Here is a 15020-nt window from a genome sequence, read left to right as displayed (position 1 = left end):
TGGATGGTACCTTGCCAATCCGCGAATTACCAATCGTTTTCCTTGTCTATACTTTGCGCAAGTCACGGTACTTCTTTCCTGGGTTGTATCTTGGATCTCTCTTTCCTAATTGAGTGCGTGGGTCGTTCTTTTCCCCCTTTTTTTTTGCGTTTTGCGAATCGTTCCTTCCTCTTCTGGCCAGATCAGATCATCTCCTTTCCAATCCGCTGCTCAGGTCCGTTCTCTCCCTGATTCGAAATTTGCGGGTCGTCCCTTTCCTTACCTGCAGAATACAAGAGTCGTGCCTTAGTAGTTTGACCCTTGAGTCGTTTCTTTCTCCTTTCGATCTCGAATGCGTTCTTTTCTCTTTCGATTCGAAGGGTCGTTGCTTCCTCCATTGACGTTGGTGTCGAGCTATAGGGGAGGGGCTTTATGTACAAACACGCCTCAATGTCAGTAGCAGCTTGTCAAAGAGAGCGTCTCTCTTGTCGTTGACCAGTATGGATGAGAAGTAGGTACTGATGAAGAGAGAATTTTCAACAATGATCAAAAAACATAACCTTTCATTTCTTATTTCCCAATAGCGCCTTTCTGCCATCAATTGGATTTATAACACCCTCACAAAGCCGTCTAGACCTCTGTATCCATCTGCGGTGATGCCGGCTAGTTATCCTCGTTAGCCTCGTCAGCCTCTTCTGCTTCTTCTGCCTCTTCGTCCTCTTCAGCCTCCTCGGCCTCTGCTTCCACTTCACCGTCTTCTTCTTGTTCTTCTGTCTTATCCTCCGCCTCTGCCTCTTCCTCAGCATCATCGCCAACATCGATCAAGTTGTCAGTTTTGCTGCCTCCATTCTTCTCGAGCTCGAGATATGAGTTCCATTCGGGGAAGAGATCTGAATCGCCTTCACCATCGGTAGGAGGTACACCCAATAGTCTGGCAACCTTGGCCTTGCCACTTGACTCAAGACCTTGCTTCCATAGCTTGACAATCTCTGGCGCCCGGCTAGGAAGGTAGGTCTGAGCGAAAAGGACTGCTTCGGCGGTACGGTCGGTGCGGATCAAGAGGTCGATGCAGGCGTTCAGGTCGCCGACTTGCCACAAGCAGCTGAATGCTACGTTGCGAGCACCGGCGTCGTCAGCCTGTTGTGCAAGTTTCCTCAAGCCAGCCTCGTTACAGCTTGAGGTATAGAGAAGAAGTAAACTGCCCATATCCTTAGCATGAGTGAAACACTCTTCTGCGAGACGCATGTTCCAGGCCGTGAGTGCAGCGTCACCAACAGTCTTCCATTTGTGCTCGACATCGGCTTCGCGGGCCAGCTCAAGTGCAATCTCCAATTGGTTCAGGCTGAGCGCAAGCTCGAAGCGGTGCTCAGAGTCAGTCGCAACCTCCAAAGCTTGCTCCTTGTAGCCTTGACCTTCGAGGAAGCGAGCAATCTTTGACTTTTGGTCTTCAGGAATATCGGCAAGCATTTCGTTGGCGGAATCAAGATCGCCACGCAGGACGAGCGTTTGGTACTCGATGACTGACAGCGAAAGAGCGAATGAGACAATTTGAACATCCTTGTCAGCAACGTAGACGCGGCCGTCGCGGGGGATGTATCCAAGAACGTAGTGAGGAGAGTCGAAATGTGAGATTGTGTAGGTTTGATCACCGACAAGGTAATTCAAGCGATTTGTGCTGTTAGTGTAGACGAAGCAGTCGCCGACCCATTGACCAGTGCGGACGCTGTAATATTGCTGTTAGTGAAAATTCGAACAGAGAGAAATTCGCAGAGTGACTTACCTCTCATTGACGTCGGTGACGACCTCGAAGGCAGCCTCAACACCATCCTCATCGACCTCGCCTGCTTGAAGAGCAGCTTGGTACTCCTCGCGAGAAAAGCGGAGGACGTAGAATGTGTCTTCGCAAGCAAGAGTGACAAGCTCTCCGCTCTCCGACCAGTAGACCTGTCACGATTGTTAGCTTCGATCAACCACGCACCTATTACCATAAACTTACGTTCTTGGGATCAACCTCAATTCTGCGGACTAATTGACCTGACTCCCAGTCGAAGAAGCCGATTCCACCTTGGCCCTTAACACCGAGTAGAACACCACCACTGAGACCCTCGGCCTGGAAACCAATATCAAGAACCGACTTCTCCTTAAAGTTGCGGAAAGTCTTGACAGACATGGAAGACTCGCGAATGGCATAATCCTTGTCGTTCTCCTTGGATCCCCATGCGAAATCAAGAGCTGAACCGAAAGCCTGGTTTCTCAAAGCAAGAGCAGTGTAGATGATGTATTCGCCGTCACCACAGACAGCAACGAAACGACCGTTGGGAGAGTGGATAAGAGTCTGAGGGTAGATTTCAGTAGAGCCAAGATCCTTTGAGGGGAGAGTCAGAGGTGAGCCATCTGTCAGAGACTTGTCACCACCCTTGATGACAGCAGTCAGAATATCGTTGTGACGGGCCCAGATGATCTTTCCAGAGTTGTCCATGGATACAGCCGGCTCCTCACGACCCATCTTGACAACGACGGCACCATCGTCGAAACCCATGGCGATGCCTTGACGGCCACGTTGGTAGCTGACACACCATGCACGTTCCAGGCCGTAGTTGAGAGATTGTTCGAGACGGTATGTGTTTGCGTGCCAGATCTTGACGGTACCATCTTCGGAACCGGAAATGATGACAGGTAATTCGGGGTGGTAGCAGGCGAACGAAACGTTGCTGGTGTGGCCCTCGAGAGTTGCAATCAAAGCCTTGGTTGTGTAGTCCCAAATCTTGACAGTACGGTCATCCGAGGTGGTGAGCAGGTATGGCTTGTCGGACTGAGGATAGTAGTCGACGTGGTTGACACCTTTAGTGTCGTGTGCATCGAGGGTGTAATTTGCGGTGCTGGAGCCCAGACTCCAGATCTTGACGGTGCGGTCCAAACAGGCAGACGCAAAGGTGTTTGTGTCTTTGGGGTTAATGGCCAGACCCATAACATAGTGGCTGTGGCCCTCGAATACCTGCACACACTTCCATCCACGCTCCCAGTCCCAAAGCTTGATTGTCATGTCATCTGAGGCCGTCAGCACGAAGGGCTGTGTAGGGTGTACGACTATTGCTCGGATGTAGTCGGGGTGTGCCTCGAAGGAGGTGATCTTTTCGGAAGTGTTGTAGTTGTAGACGCGTAATTGGAAGTCATCGGAGCCGCAGACAATCCAGTTCTTGCGCGCAATGAAGCGACCAGCTCGTACGGGTACGTCGGTGAGTTCGAATGTCTTGACAATGGCCTGTGTCTCGTATGACCAGATGTATACATGGCCTGCACTGCATGTTAGATTGGTCTTGCTGTCATCACTGGCGACTGCGCATACCGCTGTAGAGCGTTGTGAGGATCTGTGTCATGTCAGTCCACTGTTCCTCTGTCTCAAGGAGCGGCATGTTCTTGACTTACCCATGGCTCGGTAGGATGGAAGTCGATGCCCTTCACTCGCTCGGAGCGGGCAAAGAGCTGTCTCTGTATATCAAGATTCGTGTGAGCCGACTTCATTGTGGTCGTGTTGAGTGTTGGCTGGTCAATCTAACCTTCACGTCCAGGCGCATTCTGGCCACTAGTCCAGCTTATGCAAGGGGTAATATCTTGTGTATGCCGTACGCTTCCTGACTCTTATCTCGATACACTCCGGCCGGTCGTGAGATTTCGTTACAGATCAAGCGCGAGATACAATTCAATCTTGTTGCTGTTGCTAGCTGTAGCTGTAAACTTGTCCACTCCCTAACTCCACCATTCTGCACGGACCACGAACCCCTGCTTTTCTAGGTTGCGAGTCGCGACTTCTCCTAGACCACGTCTCCACTCCGAGCATATATTTCGGCCTCGAGTACAAGTCTCTGTCTCCAACAAACACGTATGCACATGGAAGTGATCAAGAGAAGAATCGAAGAAAATCCCGCAGTCTTCTGCAAGAGACTTCTGAGTCTCGGTGATTGGTTACTGATAAAATGAAAGGAATAACTGACTTCGCTTTTCATTACCATTACATGCCTAATGTCTCTGTTCGGCCTCATGGCTCATCGACATACGACTGGGCGTCGTAGGTCTGCTCTGTCTGTTGCCAAATGCAATGTTCTCCCTCAGCGCAATGTACTCACTGTCAGCATAGCCCAAGGCATCATGAATCTCTGTGCTTTTGAGGCCGCGGATCCTCTTAATCTCCGCTGCCGAGTAATTGACAAGCGCTCTACCGACCTCGAATGGTGCAGGGTCGTCCTTCTCAAACTCGAATGAGCCCTTGGACTTGCGTTGTACCACCACTATCCGCACCGCTTCTTGCTGTGCAAAGTTACCCTCGACCTGTACCACACCTGCTGGAAGCAAGCCTGCTTTGTCGGCCAGTGCTCTGTGTGCGCCCTTGTCGATGTAAACCGTTCCGTGGGGTGCAAGACCGTACAACAGCCAGAAGTAACGATCCCTGATGGGATGTAAATCTGGAATGAAGCGAGTGTGTAGCGGAGGTAATGACGGGACATCAAGCTTTGGGGACCCGGCACCGTTAGTGTTCGAGGCCTCGTTGACGACCGCTTTCTTCACAAGCGTTGATTCGTCCAGGCTCAGATTGCTCGTTGACTTGCTCAAGGGTTCTGAACCATCTGCGGAACCTTGTCGCGAAGAACGTTTGGCTGCGAGTTCCTCTGCCTTCTTCGATTCGGCATATGTGACGATATTGGCAATGTTTCCAGGCTTGTCTGAGCGAGTGATGATGGTTGTCACACCGGCGGAGGTTGCCAGCCGAGCAGCGGTGATCTTTGTGGCCATGCCGCCGGTGCCGACTGACGAACCAGCGCTCGACACATCTGCAACCAGGTCACCGATGTCCTCCACGACCTCAATTGCCTTTGCATTGGGATTCGTGCGAGGGTTGCTGTCGTACAAGCAGTCGACGTCTGTCATGAGGAAAAGGTAGTCGGCCTGGACCATGGCGGCCGTGATGGCTGAGAGAGTGTCGTTGTCACCGAACTTGATTTCCGAGACGGACAAGGTATCGTTCTCGTTCACAATAGGAATGACGCCCATGTGAATCAGCTCGCTGAAGGTGTTCTGAGCATTGAGGTATTGAGTGCGGTCGGCGATATCGTTTCTCGTGAGTAGAATCTGAGCAATAGGCTGCCTTCTGTGCATAAAGAGCTGATCCCAGAGGCTCATGAGTTTGCACTGTCCGATGGCAGCCAGTGCTTGGACTTGAGGCAGGTGTTTCGGTCTGCGTTCCATCTCCATGTAGCCGAGGGCGACGCCAATGGCACCAGAGGAGACGATGACTACGCGATGTCCATCTTTCTGAAGTTTGCAGGCCGTTTCGACGATGGTGGACAGGATGGAGAGAAGAGGTTCATGGGTCTTTTCGTCAACGATTGACGAAGTGCCTGGATGCGCCGATTAGCATTGCCATGTGAGGGCAATTGAGAAGCAAAGTACCAAGCTTGATGACGATAGTGAGGTGTTTCTTCATGGTGCTGGTTCCAAGCAGCGACAAGTGTCAAGGCTACATGTTTGGTATAACAAAAGTGACGAGGGTGAATCGTCAATTCTAGGGCGGACAAAGGCGGGGCGCTGCCGTCACCGCCGCTCGGCCAATCGCGACCCATTTCCATAAGAAGGCCTCAGCTCCCGACCACGCCAGAGTGCTGGAAAACATTTGGCCATCACCATCACTACAAGCACACGTGCAATCATGTCGCAAAGTAACACCAACTCATTACCGGAAACGACGACGGCCAAGTCGCCCGCTGCTCCCACGCCGGACAAGGACTTCTACACCTGGTCCACCTTCTTCTCCATCCTGACTGGAGGCGCAACTCCCCAAGAACGAGAAGCCTACTTCGACATCAAAGACACAATCAACGAAGAGCGCGATATTCAACGAGCCGAGAAGGATCGGAAATGGCTGCTCGAATACTCGCCCATCGTACGCTTCATGCGCCACAACATCAACCTACTCGGTCATGATCTGAATGAGACCAATATGCGCGTGAAGCGTTGCACCACACAACAAAGCGGAGGCTTCGATCCAGACTTCGGCATCCTCTTATGCGCGAACAAGTTCAGGAACAGAGGTCATATGGAAGACACCATGGCGCATGAGATGGTCCACGCCTACGATCATCTGAGATTCAAGCTGGATCCTCTGGACCTGAGACATGCTGCCTGTATGGAGGTATGTTGACTCGCTGCACCGCCACGTCTAGCAATCCAGCTAATAGCCACTCCAGATCCGTGCCTCGACATTATCGGGAGAATGCCGTTTCGGTCGCGAGTTCTTTACTCGTGGACAGTGGAACATCACACAACAAATGCAAGAGTGCGTACGAAGGAGAGCCACCCTGTCAGTCGCCAACAGACCAAGCTGCAAGGACAACGAACACGCCGCCAGAGTAGTCGACGAAGTTTGGGACAGCTGCTTCAACGACACTAGACCATTCGACGAGATCTACAAGTAAAAGGCTTCTTCTCCTTCGTCAATTCTCTCTCCTCTGTACTGCATAGCATTGGCGTTATAGTTCTGAACCGATTGTCACGAGCAGAGCTCACTTCTGCAAGCTTCGATCTCTGCTTGGCTTCTCCTCCTATAAGCAATTCTTCCGTCCCACCTTTGACCTTGATGACCTGCACGACGAGTCTGTCTTCAAGCTTACAAGAGGCAACATCTCTTCGTATGAAGACGCTCTTCTACCTGTCGCGGAAATCAGACAACAAGATATTCTTCTCACGAGTTCTGCGATGATCGTGATAAGGGTTGAAGGAAAACGGAGACGGTCGTCTCGCCATGAGTTCGGGTAATGTAAATCCTGTACAGACATCCGCATACCACCGACAAATACACCTGCTATGCCAAACCCAAACTCCACTCATTGCATGCATATCACCCTCCAGGCATATCCCCAACGCCTTTGCCAAAATTGGACTCCGGAATACCCTTAAGAAATGCAACCTTAAACTCCCTCGATCGTGATTCATGCTTCCAGTTCGTAGTCTCATTCGCTTGGGCGCTCTTTACTGCTGGCAGAGGTTCTGTTATAAGCTCTTTCGCCTTTGACACAATGCTTGACGATCCAGGGATGTTGCTCGACCTCGTGCAATGGGATTCTCTTTTCCGGATCTAGAACAAGCAACTGAAATTTTGTTAGCATCAGATCCGATAACGCCGTCGTGGAATGCTGGAACATACCCTCTTGATCAAGTCCTTTGCTTCGGCGCTCACAAATGGCGGGATCGTCATTTCTCCACGGGCAATGCGCTTTTGTGTCATGGAAGGGGTATCCTCGAATGGCGCTTCTCCAACCAAGAACTCGTAGGTCAGAACACCCAGACTCCACAGGTCGACCTTCTCGTTGTACCAGTTCTCATCTTTGCCGGGCTTCAGCATCTCTGGGGGCAGATAGTCGAGAGTTCCACACATGGTGTTTCTCCTGTTGTTAGGGGCATGTACCGACCAGCCAAAGTCGCTGATCTTAATTTCACCATGGATACCGACCAGAATGTTTTCGGGCTTGATGTCTCGGTGAATGACATGCTTCTTATGCAGGTATTTGAGGGCGGCGCACATTTGAGCGACGTACGAAGCAGCCTTCCATTCGGGGAATCGTTGTTCGCGGCGCAGATGCTTGTAAAGCTCGCCTTTGCCAGCAAACTCGAGAATGAGGAAGATGCGCTTGCTGTCGTGGAAGTGGCCAAAGAGTCGGAGGATGTTGGGGTGGGCAAGATTGGACTGAATCTCAATCTCTCTTCGGACTTGTTTCTCGACCTTTCCTTGCTGCAGCTCGGTCTTGTGAAGGACCTTGAGCGCGCAGACGAAGCCACTAGAGCGTTCTCGTGCCAGGTACACTCTGCCGAATTTGCCCTTGCCGAGGGGCTTGCCGATTTCAAACATGCCCAGGTGGAACTGTCTCGGTGTTGAGGGTTGTTGTGGGATGGATGAGAGCATGGACTGGGGATCCGAGCGGCGAGGTTCAGAATCGGACGACCTTTGGGCAGCTTGGGACGGAAGAGTAATTTTTGCGATGGTGGCAGCTGTATTTGCACCGTTGGCCGAGTACAATGAGTTCTTTGTGGCATTGGCGGGCAGCTTCTGCAACGGAAGCTTTAATCGGTTGGCAGCGGCGGCAGCTCCCAGGCTAGAGATGGCAATAGAGCCCTGTGTCTGGTGTAAGCAAAAGGTTCCTTCGTCTAGGACGTTGTGTCTGTTTGCCGGCTACCTTTGATTTGTGCGAGTTCTGGTCGTGGTTTTCATCGTTGACCGAGATGCCCTCGAAGCGAGACTCGAGTGACTGGACGTCCATGTTTGCAGACAGAAGTGATCGAGACTCCAGCTGTTGCTGTATGGTTAGTTAGTAATGACTCGGATCGTTCTGGAAGTTGGTTGGTGTATGAGATTCGGAAATGGAATCAAGTTTGTTGTTGACAAAACAAAGATGGCACCGCCCAGCAACCGGCGCCAAGCCTTTTCTATCCATTGCCGCTTGCATGCCCGCATCATACCCATCGAAACTCGACATGGGCTTCATCAGATCGGATCAGATTATCTCGCTGACCATAAAATAATATCTGTTCAACTCGCCATGGCTTCCAACGGAGAGTTGTCAGATATCCAAGGTGTCGACACTTTTGTTTCGCGCAACAAGCAATGGAAAGTCACTACGCGCAAGAGACCTATCCTCAAGGCTGGCCCTATCGATGCTATGAACGAGAAGCTCGGTATCCCTGTACCTGAAATGATCTTCGGCGACAACGTGGTTGCTATTGAGCATGTACCTTCTGGATGGGCCACTGACTTCAATGCTTTCGATGCCCTTGACCGCGTCTCTAAAACTGCCCATGGCATGTTGCAGGTTGCGTATTCAAAGGAGTGGCAGAAAGACCGGTACGTGCAGGCTGGCCTACTGACTGTATCAACAAGAACCGGACTGATCACACTTGCCTATCTAGCCAACATCATCACGAAGGAATCAAGGAGGTCGTCAAACCGTTCGACTGGTCGTACAGCACAGATTTCAAGGGCCGCACTCATAGCCCGGATCCTAATGTTGTCTGGCAGCCAACAGATAGTTTCAAGGATCCCATCAGGACTGACCTTCTCTCGCGTCCGGATCCCATACTTTTCTACGATGATGTTATCTTCTACGAAGACGAACTGGCTGATAATGGCATCGCCATATTCAGCTGCAAAATTCGCGTGATGGCTGAGCGTCTTCTCCTCTTGTGTAGGTTCTTCCTGCGTCTAGACGGTGTCATTGTGCGCGTCAGGGACACGAGGGTCTATATCGAGCTGGGCTCCAAGACCGTCATACGACAGTACACTGCCAAGGAAGAATCATATGATGTCGTCCAATCCAAGCTGCAGATGCACAGAGAGAATGTCCCAGAGGTCCTGCGTGATGCTAATCGCATTGCCCCTCTTCTCCGGACTGTTGAGGATACCATGGAGAAAGCTGTTATTCCCTGATCTCGAAAAAGCACCTTTAGCAGCTCAGTTGAAAAGATCTGGTCTCAGCGCGAAGCAAAACGGTCTGGCCATGCCTTGCTTTGCCGTCCGCTAGGCGAACGAAGGCACAGGTAATCAATCCGCTCCGCTTTCCAAGACTCCAGTCCCTGGTACACAACGCCTTCACGGCTGAGGCGCATGCTGGGATCTGCTCTGCCTCACACGCACATGTCTCCGACTGGCTTGAATCTTTACGCCTCGACGCGGAGTGACTTTCATTCTAGATGGAATCGACACGAGTTGCTCCGATGTATGCATATACCCCGGTCTCCCCGCCTTTGACTCGGAACAGACCGTGAGCATATATTTGCACAACGGCAAGAATCGGTAAACACGCTATTGAATGGATGGTTGTGGGTCTTTTCTGGAGACTGGGGGGCCGTCGCACCTGGCTAGTATTGTACGCGGTTACAACTCATATCCAAGCGCGGGATAGATTAAGCGCGGAGGACCCCACAGTACCACGATCCTGCTCAATGTCAGAGAAAACCTGTCTTCAAAATCTTCTACCAAAAGTTGTAAACACCTTTGTTTGGTGTCGTTTTGTTTTTCTGAGAACCCGCAAGAACCCGAAAGTATTGAAGTCTGTCGTACAGCACAAGCAAAGTCAAGAGAAGCAAGCAAGCTAAGAAAGCCTTCGCTAGCTTCTGAGGCTTTTCGTCCACAGCGGTTGGACGTTCAACAGTCTTCTTTTGCCAAGGGTCAAGGCCAATCGTGCTGCAAAATTGCTTACCGATACCAAGAAACGTGGCGTCGGACTCCATTTGATGACCAGCGTCTACCGCCAGACCACATGCCCATTAATCGACCAACCAGAACAATCGGAATGTCTGTCAAAGTGGTGTCACCACAGCCCACATTGGCCCCGCCATCTCCTCTGACACGAGTAGTAGCCAATTAGCCAAACCTTATTAGCCCAAACTTACCGGCAAAGATTTCATCCTGCAAGTAATTTCTCGTGCTCGGCATGCCGAAAATGCAACATCGCCGTATCATCGATCGACGAGGTCAGGCATGGTCGCGAATCTCCACCCGCCCGCCAAGCGCTCTCCTGCTGCTGTCTCCACTGTACAGACCACTTCGACAATACGGCTGTCCCAGGGCGTGGACTTATGCTACGTACAACATGTCCGCGCGGAGACGGCTGTGAGCCTGATCTCCGTGGACAACCATCAATATCCTGGATTGCTTCGTCCCTTTTGATAGCTATGTTTGGAGATACGATTTATCAGGAAAGCATCAGCGGAGGCACGCGCTTAACGATACCTCGATACGAAACACGTTTTATTCGGCTCGAGCACAGACTCTCGGCCTCCACGTCGGGGTGCAGGGATCCACAGCATCCCCCCAGTTTCTCCGCAATGATAGACATTCTCCAGAAACAACGAATTCAAGAGACAGTAGTATGCCGGCGTGATCTGTTGCAACAATCGATCCGTACAGATCTGTGCCATCCTTGACCGCGCCTGGGCCAGATGGGCCACATACGGTATGAGCTGATGACAATCGGCAAATCACGGCTGCAGGTCAGTGGATGGACTTCTCGCCGGACGGTATGTTTTTGCACTCGGTCAACACCGAAAAGCCAGGAGAACCCGATTGAAGGCCCGGACGAAACAAGCAGGCACACCACTCAACGCCACATGCCTTGGCATGCTCCACGCTGAGCTTGGCAAGCATAGCAGATCGGCTAAACACCCCACGCGACTGGGGTATGGGGGAGAGTTTTTCTCCAGATCAATCGATTTTGGATGTGGAGTCCGCCTGGAACGGTGAGACCGTTCGCCATTCGACGGGATTGGGTAGACAAGGGGCCTGATGGAGGCACAGAGGATGGTATAAAACAAGGCAGGTCCGCATCCAACCCATCAGCACATCCTCACACTACCTTTCTTTCCTTTCCCATCCTATCACCTTTCAAACGACAATATGGGTGCTGGAGGCAAGCCAGTCAACATCTTCACGTTCAAGAAGAACGGAAGCGAACCCCCAGAGGTTCTCAACTGGAAGCTATGGTTCGCCGTCCTCTCATTCGGTATCATGGGTGCTGCCCGTGGTATCGATGAGGGTCTCATTTCTGGAACTTTTGCTACTAAGCACTTCCAACATTCCCTTGGCCTCAACAAGCTCGACACAGTAGATCTCGCCCAGGTCAAGGCCAACGTTTCCGCCATGGTTCAAATCGGCTCCGTCGGTGGTGCCCTCTTGGCCTTCGTCCTCGCTGACCGCATCGGTCGTCTTTGGGCCACTCGCCAGCTCTGCCTTGTGTGGATGCTCGGTATTGTCATCTTCATGACCAGCACTGTTGGTGGTGGTCGCCTCGGCCAGGTATACGCCGGTCGTTTCATCGCTGGTCTGGGTATTGGACAAACCACTGTCATCGCCCCGGTCTACATCTCTGAGATCGCCCCCAAGTCAGTCCGTGGTCTGTGTACCTGCGTCTTCTCCGGTTCCGTCTACATTGGTATCATGCTTGCATACTTCGCCTCATGGGGTAGCTCTCTTCACATCTCAAAGACCTCGCCTACTTCATGGGAAGTCCCTACTTCAATCCACTTGATGTTCGCCGGTCTCATCTTCGTCCTGTCATTCTTCAACTACGAATCACCCCGTTACCTCATCAAGGCTGGCAAGCGTGAGAACGCTGTTGCTAACTTGGCTCGCGTGCGTGGTCTGCCCATCGAGCACGAGCTTGTCCAGAGTGAAATTGCCGATATCGAGAACCAGCTTCACGAGGAGCAAGAAGCTACTATGGGCCAAGGTGCTATGGGCTACATCAAGGAAATGTTCTTCATGCCCAACAACGCATACAGGCTTTACATTGGACTTGGTTCTCAGGTGCTCTCGCAATGGAGTGGCGCTCAATCTATGACTGTCTACGCACCCGACTTCTTCGCTCTTCTCGGTACCAAGGGTCAAAACGAGAAACTTTTCGCAACTGCCATTTTCGGTGTTGTCAAGTTCGTCGCTGCCATTGCCTGCGCTCTTTTCCTTGTTGACTGGATCGGTCGCAAGCGCTCTCTCAGCATCGGTATCGCCTGCCAGGCTATCAGTATGGCATATGTCGCCGCTTTCCTTACTGCTGTCCCCGGAATTGAGGAAAAGGGCTTCGAGTTCTCCAAGAGCCAGAAGGCCGCCTCGACTGTTGCTCTTGTCATGATCTACCTCTCCGGTTTCGGTTGGGCTATGGGTTGGAACTCGATGCAGTACCTTCTCAACGCTGAGATCTACCCTCTCCGTATCAGAGCCATCTCCTCCTCCCTGGTCATGTGCTTCCACTTCGTCAACCAGTACGGTAACTCTCGCGCTGTTCCTCTCATGCTCCTCGACCACAAGGAGGGTGGTCTCGGCCCTGCCGGTACCTTCTGGCTTTTCACCGCCATCACCTGCATCGGTGGTGCCTGGGCGTGGTTCACCATCCCCGAGACCTCTGGCAGATCCCTCGAGAGCATCGACAAGCTGTTCGAGCTCCCCTGGTACAAGATTGGTCGTTTCGGTGCCAAGGAGGCCGAGATCAGCGACCAGTTCGAGGCCGACAAGATCGACGAGAAGAAGGCCAACGTCCAGATCATCGAGCGCGCAGTCTAAACAACTACTTTGCATTGGGAATTTGGTCAAATTGGGTTAACGCATTCGACAAGCTGTTTGATAGCCTCTGTCTCTACGAACTATATATCTCGTGTAACGAAAACACGCAGCATGAACAAACATACTTTTCCACACTTCACTGCTTGTCCCGTCTTATTTCTGACCATGTGATTCTTGAACAAAATCTCGTTGGCACTGAACTGTGTTGAGCGCCTTCGAGGGGCTTGAGGCTTGTGAGCCGATGAGCTCGTGTAGCGGAACATGCTGTTTTGGGAAATATCTCCGCACGGCTGAAGACGATCACGGTACGTGCGGTCCGATATTTGAGTTATGAGCCGCCACACCGGTCGACTAAAATCCGATGCGGACTGCTCGCCTAGAACCTTATTCGCGAAGTATGCTCCAGCATTTTATACAAACCCCGCAGTCGGGAATACACCACCTCCAAGCCATCTGTCGTACAAATCGTTTGAATCCACTAACGAGCCCTCTTTTTGGTCATCAGTAAGCTCTATGGCTGGTCCAGACTCAAATCTTTCTTGCCTTCTTTATGGTCCTCATGATGTCAAATTCGAGGACCGGGAGGTACCCAGCATAAACGATCCTCACGATGTGATTGTCAGAATTGCCTATGTTGGCGTATGTGGTAGTGACGTAAGTCTAGCCGAATGCTTACAACATTCAATGCCCAACAGCAGAACAGCATCAGCATGAGCATCAGACATGCACAAGGACATCTTAGTAACAGCTTAGGTAGGTTCACTTTTGGCACCACGGCGGAGCGGTCTCAAGGTAACTCAAGAAAACCCCTTGACCATGGGTCATGAAGCTTCGGGTACCGTCCACAGTATTGGCGACTCGGTGACGACTCTTCAACCTGGCGACGACGTCTGTATCGAACCTGGGGTACCCTGCTCTAGGTGTAAATCATGCAAGTCTGGTCGCTACAATCTTTGCCCGGACATGGCATTCGCAGCATCACCTGGACCTGGTCCTGCTACCCACGGATGCTTATGTCGGTACTACAAGCTTACCGAGAGCTTCTTGTATAAGCTACCGTCGCATGTCAGTCTCGAGGAGGGTGTACTGGTGGAGCCACTGGCTGTCGCTGTACATAGCAACAAACTCGCGGGTATCAAGCCCGGTCATCGAGTTGTCGTATTTGGGGCTGGCCCAGTGGGTATTCTTTGCGCTGCTGTGGCTCGACAATTCGGTGCTGTCGAAGTCATCTCTGTGGACATGATTGCAGCACGACTGGAGTTTGCCAAGGAGTTTGCTGCGACCGATACATACGCACCGGATACGAGCATCGATGGAGCCAGTAACGCTGCAGAGATCGTCAAGCGCTTTCGATTGGACCGCGGTGCTGATGTGGTCATTGAAGCCACGGGCGCTGAGCCCTGTGTTCAAATGGGCATCCATGTATTGGCGCCGGGAGGTACGTATGTTCAGACTGGCTGTGGAAAGCCAAATGTCATGGTACCTATGACAAAACTTGGTGAGAAGGAGGCGATTGTCAAGGGTTGCTTCAGATATGGGTCCGGCGACTTCGAGATGGCCGTCGGTTTCTTGAGGGACGGCAAGATTGACGTCAAGCAATTGATTTCGAGGACAGTATCATTCAGAGAGGCTCCTGATGCGTGGGAGAGCGTGGGCAGAGGCGAAGGAATCAAGACACTCATTTGTGGTGTGCAGGAGGACTTGAAGCGCTGAGATCGACCAAGCGATTGTCTTCGCGAAGGAGAAATCTTGATAACCACGGGTAGCGCCTATCGTCATAAAAAGTGCACTCAGCAGAGCTGCAGGACGCAGTCGCATGCTCACTGACTTTTAGCCGTCACTTGTTCACTCCAAATTCGCTGCGATGTTCGATAGCGTCGGTAAATTTAGGCAGTGTGAGTAACAAGTCTGCTGGATGTTGGCAACATATCGTTATAGCCCGAAA

The 15020-nt window shown here is 51.7% G+C and overlaps 7 protein-coding genes across 7 annotated transcripts; 4 read left to right on the top strand and 3 right to left on the bottom strand.

Annotated features, from left to right (window-relative positions):
* Positions 1-247: 247 nt before the first annotated feature.
* Positions 248-3639, bottom strand: AUEXF2481DRAFT_39525 (uncharacterized protein). Its single transcript, XM_013488745.1, has 6 exons — positions 3537-3639; positions 3406-3468; positions 3326-3347; positions 1976-3273; positions 1760-1923; positions 248-1702 (listed from the first exon to the last, which is right to left on the bottom strand). Exons 1-6 carry the CDS (start codon positions 3552-3554, stop codon positions 643-645), a joined length of 2625 nt encoding a protein of 874 aa, XP_013344199.1. The 5' UTR covers positions 3555-3639; the 3' UTR covers positions 248-642.
* A 357-nt stretch (positions 3640-3996) lies between these two features.
* On the bottom strand, positions 3997-5458 carry AUEXF2481DRAFT_4631 (uncharacterized protein; the record flags this gene model as incomplete). Its single annotated transcript, XM_013488601.1, has 2 exons — positions 3997-5372; positions 5425-5458. 2 exons carry the CDS (start codon positions 5456-5458, stop codon positions 3997-3999), a joined length of 1410 nt encoding a protein of 469 aa, XP_013344055.1.
* Positions 5459-5506: 48 nt separating this feature from the next.
* Positions 5507-6446, top strand: AUEXF2481DRAFT_88477 (uncharacterized protein; the record flags this gene model as incomplete). Its single annotated transcript, XM_013488845.1, has 2 exons — positions 5507-6163; positions 6210-6446. Exons 1-2 carry the CDS (start codon positions 5681-5683, stop codon positions 6444-6446), a joined length of 720 nt encoding a protein of 239 aa, XP_013344299.1. The 5' UTR covers positions 5507-5680.
* Positions 6447-6980: 534 nt separating this feature from the next.
* Positions 6981-8285, bottom strand: AUEXF2481DRAFT_29090 (uncharacterized protein; the record flags this gene model as incomplete). The annotated part of the gene is made up of 3 exons (XM_013488680.1): positions 6981-7118; positions 7175-8140; positions 8202-8285. 3 exons carry the CDS (start codon positions 8283-8285, stop codon positions 6981-6983), a joined length of 1188 nt encoding a protein of 395 aa, XP_013344134.1.
* Positions 8286-8564: 279 nt separating this feature from the next.
* AUEXF2481DRAFT_65115 (uncharacterized protein) lies at positions 8565-9448 on the top strand (the record flags this gene model as incomplete). The annotated part of the gene is made up of 2 exons (XM_013488810.1): positions 8565-8866; positions 8932-9448. 2 exons carry the CDS (start codon positions 8565-8567, stop codon positions 9446-9448), a joined length of 819 nt encoding a protein of 272 aa, XP_013344264.1.
* Positions 9449-11182: 1734 nt separating this feature from the next.
* AUEXF2481DRAFT_680517 (uncharacterized protein) lies at positions 11183-13432 on the top strand. The gene has a single exon (XM_013488881.1). The coding sequence runs from the start codon at positions 11417-11419 to the stop codon at positions 13073-13075; it is 1659 nt and encodes a 552-aa protein (XP_013344335.1). The 5' UTR covers positions 11183-11416; the 3' UTR covers positions 13076-13432.
* Positions 13433-13541: 109 nt separating this feature from the next.
* On the top strand, positions 13542-14922 carry AUEXF2481DRAFT_73293 (uncharacterized protein). Its single transcript, XM_013488830.1, has 2 exons — positions 13542-13729; positions 13868-14922. Exons 1-2 carry the CDS (start codon positions 13589-13591, stop codon positions 14786-14788), a joined length of 1062 nt encoding a protein of 353 aa, XP_013344284.1. The 5' UTR covers positions 13542-13588; the 3' UTR covers positions 14789-14922.
* The last annotated feature ends 98 nt before the right edge of the window (positions 14923-15020 follow it).

This window comes from Aureobasidium subglaciale (genome assembly GCF_000721755.1).
Source record: "Aureobasidium subglaciale EXF-2481 unplaced genomic scaffold scaffold_9, whole genome shotgun sequence".
In the NCBI taxonomy this organism is placed as follows: Eukaryota; Fungi; Ascomycota; class Dothideomycetes; order Dothideales; family Saccotheciaceae; genus Aureobasidium; species Aureobasidium subglaciale.
Note: the sequence above shows the minus strand (reverse complement) of the source record. Positions and strands in the feature narration are given on the sequence as shown.

Excerpts from the sequence above, each read along its gene's own strand:
- AUEXF2481DRAFT_39525 (XM_013488745.1), bottom strand. Across the intron at positions 3,348-3,405 it reads TCCATCCTACCGAGCCATGG|ATCCTCACAACGCTCTACAG; the intron begins GTAAGTCAAGAA and ends GACATGACACAG. Across the intron at positions 1,924-1,975 it reads TTGAGGTTGATCCCAAGAAC|GTCTACTGGTCGGAGAGCGG; the intron begins GTAAGTTTATGG and ends CAATCGTGACAG.
- AUEXF2481DRAFT_680517 (XM_013488881.1), top strand. The coding sequence starts at position 11,417 with ATGGGTGCTGGAGGCAAGCCAGTCAACATCTTCACGTTCAAGAAGAAC.
- AUEXF2481DRAFT_73293 (XM_013488830.1), top strand. The coding sequence starts at position 13,589 with ATGGCTGGTCCAGACTCAAATCTTTCTTGCCTTCTTTATGGTCCTCAT. Across the intron at positions 13,730-13,867 it reads TTGGCGTATGTGGTAGTGAC|GTAACTCAAGAAAACCCCTT; the intron begins GTAAGTCTAGCC and ends AGCGGTCTCAAG.